This window comes from Halyomorpha halys, unplaced genomic scaffold, assembly GCF_000696795.3.
Source record: "Halyomorpha halys isolate HHAL.00 unplaced genomic scaffold, Hhal_1.1 Scaffold2792.1, whole genome shotgun sequence".
In the NCBI taxonomy this organism is placed as follows: domain Eukaryota; kingdom Metazoa; phylum Arthropoda; class Insecta; order Hemiptera; family Pentatomidae; genus Halyomorpha; species Halyomorpha halys.
In genome coordinates this window covers 1-4,982 of record NW_027113724.1, presented here as the reverse complement: position 1 = coordinate 4,982, position 4,982 = coordinate 1, and the positions used below count along the sequence as shown (strand labels likewise).

Sequence of the window (4,982 nt, the reverse complement as noted above, 5' to 3'; positions counted from 1 at the left end):
AAATTTATTCTGGGCAGCGTAACGCGCCAGTCTACCAATCCACAGGTTGTCGGATCAAATCCCGGTCCCACCCGGGCTTTTTTCAAACACAAAATAATGCTAAAGTCACCGACAACCTCCCCCAGGGCATTTGTGAGGCCCGTTAGCCAATGAGTGGCACTCAAAAAATAGGCGTGAGAGTGACGGACCCAGCAACTTGATTCAATCTCAAGCGATTTATATTTATATTTTCCAAAACATTCAATGAGGATTTCGCAACGAGATGCTGTATGCCTTTATCCAATTTTTGATACGAGGGCTCATTCAGGGTAATATCAATAAAAGAATGCAATGTATACACATATATAGCATAAGTATCGTCGATAGCAAGCAGTAAAAAAAAGATAAAAATTAATATTACATGAATCAGGCTACAATTGGTGTCAGAAGTGGGTTTTACCGGGTAAGAAAAACAAAACAAAAACAATAAACGATGTGTTCACACTAAGTAAACTTTTAATAGAAACAAACGTGTGTTAGATATTAGAAATAAAACATTTATGCGAATTTCTAAACGAAATCGGACAGCATAAATGGAAAACCTTTTGCTAATTATTAAGAAAATAAAATCCACAATGAATGAAATGAAAGCGGACAAGGATGAAGTTAAGGAAACCTGTCAATTTAGTTTCATAATCTAGAAAAAGACTTGGAAAATAGGAAAAGCAGTCGGAAATGTGAAAAAAAAACAAACGATAACCTAGAATCTTCAAAATTAGTAAACCAGATATAAAATATTAACGGGCACCTCGATGAAAATAGGGATGAAGTAGAGCGTTATATTAAAAGGCTTGAATGTGAAGTTGACTCACTGAGACAAGAAATTAAGATTGTTAAAATTGGAACATCGACCTCGAACGTGAAGTAAATTCCGGCAAAGAACGCCTTTAAAATGGAAATAAATGCCTCAAGAACCCCAGCAGGGGACCAAACCTTGGTGGTGGGAAATCATCCTGGAATTGTGGCGAACTTGGCCATTTCAAGAAGGATAGTAAAGTTACGCCTCGGCAGGTCGATCCGAAACCCAAGAACCAGGGAAACTTCTAGTAGCCGGTTTCCAGGGATAGGACCTGGATCCAGCATCTTGTAACCCAAAGATTAAACTAAGGATTTCACAAATTCAATATGGAATTCAATTTTAATTCCAGTATTTTACTTTACATTACAAAATTAGAAAATTTAAATGTTACACTCAATTTTTTATTATGAGGTCAACTTTAGATAACTATAAGTTTGTATATTTGGTTTTTAATAATGTTTGTGTTTTTTAACGGCTAAAATGACTTTTCAGAGGACGTGGAAGATTTCAATGAAGCGTTGACAATGTTTACCAATAATCGTCCTCCTGTACTATTCTACAAAAAAAAGTACATAGCCAATTACCTTGATATCGTCAAAGCGAACCGTTTTGATCGTTTGGATCTCATAATAAATCCACCACTCTGCCCCATGTACCATATTGTAATCGTAGGTAGTGGACCAGGAGCCCAATCAGTGGTAACGGTAAGTTTAAATTAAAGTGAATAATTAGTTTTACTAAAATCACGAAACATAATTTACTGATGCACCTTCTATGTTTATATAATTTACTACTCGTAATACGAATAACAAACATTTCTTAATGTTAGTCCAAAATACCTATTAATGTAAAAAATATCAAGTATACTCAGTTATCTGCTGTGATGTTAAATATTAGTTTTTAACCATTCTATTATTTCATACAGCATGTTTTATGTATGCAAGGTTGTAAACACTAGCCTTTGCATATTTCTTTTGCTTATAGTTATATAAAGATTCGTTCTGAAGTAGGTGTTGAAATACATAAACAGTAAGAAAGTAAACTGTTTATCTAAAATAATTTAAACTTTACTCTATAAATAAAAATCGGATGCGATGTGGGCATTAAACTTTTAATCATTCCGTACTTTGAGTAAAAATTAATTTTAACTTAAAGTTATCCTTCGTAAAATCTTTAATGCTCCTTAATTTGTCACACATAAAATCATACATAAAGACCTTAATGTTCCCTATGTAACCGATCTAGCCCGAACCAGATATCACTCCTTCCATTATAAACTACCTAACCACTCAAACCCCCTAGTTTCTAACCTTGCATCCTCTTCCATTCCTGAAAATCCTCCGAGAGACCTGAAAAGAAGATGGCCACGAGACCAGCTAATTTAAAATGTCATTAGAGTGCTACCAGTGGGTAGTTGCTCGATATGCCTGTAACACTCCATTTTAACTAAGACCATATTTACTAAATGTATTATGTAATATACAGTTGTAAATTTCAATAAAGTTATTAAAAAAAAAAACTTAAAGTTATATAATATTTGTACAAAAAAAAAAAAAAATCTCAGACACCACACATATCAATGTTTAAAGGCTTCAATTTAAATAGTACAATGTAGGTATGTGCGATTTACATACAAATAATTCCTACAGGATCAAAAGAGGAGGAACCAATTGCTATTTTTTCTTAAACTAATTTACTGGGCACACCTATCTTCAACATTAAGTAGATTTTTGTGCCTTTTAATATCTTACATTTTTTGTATCCCTCGTTTTTTGTCATTAACAAACGTCTATAATCCATTCTGGTACTTCAAACATTAATTTAAATTAGAAGGTCCCGTGCCCATCTTCTTTTCAGACGCCTCGGAAGATTATCAGGGATTGTTAAGGATGAAAGATTAAGAATTAATGGGTAAGGATGGTTAAGGAGCTTGGAATGAAAAGACGCATTCATTATTTTAATTTCCAAAATTATTTTCCTAAAAGTTTAGATTTTCAAAGGTTTGTTTTACATATAATCTGTTATATCTATGCTATATCTAAACTGTTATTTCCTAATTTTCTTTTTTTTTGACCTATTAAAAATATTTTGCCTTCTTTTTTCCTCGATTAATTATCAAATTCTTGCATATTTTATATTTATAAATTTTTTATTACCACTAACAATAAAATTACCACTAAAACAGATTAATTGCCTTAAAAAATTGAACATAATTTGAATAAGAAATTTTAAAAAGTTGACATTTAAATCCTGCCAGACTATTTCAATAAGGAAGAGTTCTAATAAATACATAAAATATAGTTGATTAAGGATACCTGTGTAATTGTGATTATACATGTAGGTTGAGAGGAGTTTACTAATTTTATAAATATGCTTAAGGAGATTAAAATTAGTCTGTTTAAAGAAACAAATACAATCAATACTTGTATATTTATGGAGACGGTATATAGTATACAGTGCTACTGGTATTGAATGACGTCCAACACACTTAAATACTAAAACCTTGGAGATTGGCTTATTTTAATTTACATGATTTTCTATAATTTAAAAATAAGTATTGTTATTAATATTACTTTTATTTTTCTCTCTTTACTATCAATATTTTATGCTTTATTACTACTTTATACACGTAATATGAATTACGATTTCCTCTAAAAACAAAAAACTGTAATAAGTACTTGTATGTTAAACTGCATTCCATTACATTCAGGGTATTCACATATGTATGATTTTGGCTGTGGAATAGGCTCAAATCAAACTGCACATTACTTTTTTTTTTAAACAGTAAGTCTATATTAATTACAATTCATAATTTCAGGAAGTAGAACGGTTTGGTTCTGACTTAAAAGTGGCACTAGTAGAATGGGTGTCCCCCGTACCCTATGAAACCGAGCAGGTTCTAGGCATAGGACCTCAAGGAAATTTGCCTCGGAAGTTAGTATGGGCAGCCATTCGGGAAGCACAGCAATTGCCACAAGCGGGGCTTTTATTGAGCGATGAAGATCTATTGGAGTCAGGTATGTCACCATAATATTAAATAAAACGTAGAATTTGATTCTAAAGATAAAAACTAAAATGAAATTGGTGAATGAACACGATCTTCCTTATTTAAATATATTAGTTTATTACGCTGACAACAATGTTTCGGGGTTATCCCCCATCTTCAGGATGCTAGAAAAAAAATTCACAAATTTAACATATACTTAAAACATTAACCCTATAGCACATTATTCATTAAACTATTTACCTGATTAACTTTTTTATATAATATATAATTAACTCCTTATTTGTCACTTCATGCTAATATTAAACAGTGAATGAGAATCAAGGAGAATAGTTACCTTCCTGAAGGTTATCTTTAATTATGATAACAACTAAATAGAACTATAACAATAATCTCGATTATCTCTATCGGAAGTGTGGTGAGTCAATTCATTTAAACTTTTTTGAGGTTAATGACTTCCATTTTGAATGAAATATTTATTAATCATTCATAACATTGTACAACGTTTCGGGACCACTGGCCCATTTTCATGCACTTTAAAACCTCATGATTTCATATGGGAAATCATGTCAACCATTTGTGCATCTTCACTTCTCCTAACAATAATCTCCTACCTCTATTACCACAAAGATAACCAATCTAACTGTATTTAACAATTTATTAAAAAAAAATATTATAAACTGAATAATTTGACTGACGCAAACTTGTATTTTTGTATATATATATATATATATAAGTTACGGTATGAGTCAGCTGTTATTTCGATGTCAGCTGACTGAGGGGATCAGCTGATCAAACGTATATAAGAGATGTACCGAATACAATAAAGCCAGTGTTTTACAGCAGTTCAAGCGAGTTAGATCTTATTCCTTCTTCTCTTTTTTGACATTTTGCTTTCGCCAATACTTAACTTATATATATCTATATATAAGTTACAGTCAGCTGGTACTTCGATGTCAGCTGACTGAGGGGATCAGCAGATCATGTGTATATATAAAGATGTGCTGAACCAAATAAAGCCAGTATGTTACAGCAGTTCAAACGTGTTACATCTTATTCCTTCTTCTCTTTTTTGACATTTTGCTTTCGCCAATACTTAACTGGTGCCGAAACCCGGGAGCTTTATATACCGGATTAATT

The 4,982-nt window shown here is 32.0% G+C and overlaps 1 protein-coding gene across 1 annotated transcript in view; it reads left to right on the top strand.

Annotated features, from left to right (window-relative positions):
- LOC106691708 (uncharacterized) overlaps nucleotides 1–3,855 on the top strand; it is a gene marked incomplete at both ends in the record, with an annotated part of 4,212 nt that extends 357 nt beyond the window's left edge. Inside the window, 2 exon segments of the mRNA XM_024364176.1 lie at nucleotides 1,331–1,542; nucleotides 3,657–3,855. Coding sequence (XP_024219944.1) covers nucleotides 1,331–1,542; nucleotides 3,657–3,855 — 411 coding nt within the window.
- Between the last annotated feature and the right edge of the window lie 1,127 nt (nucleotides 3,856–4,982).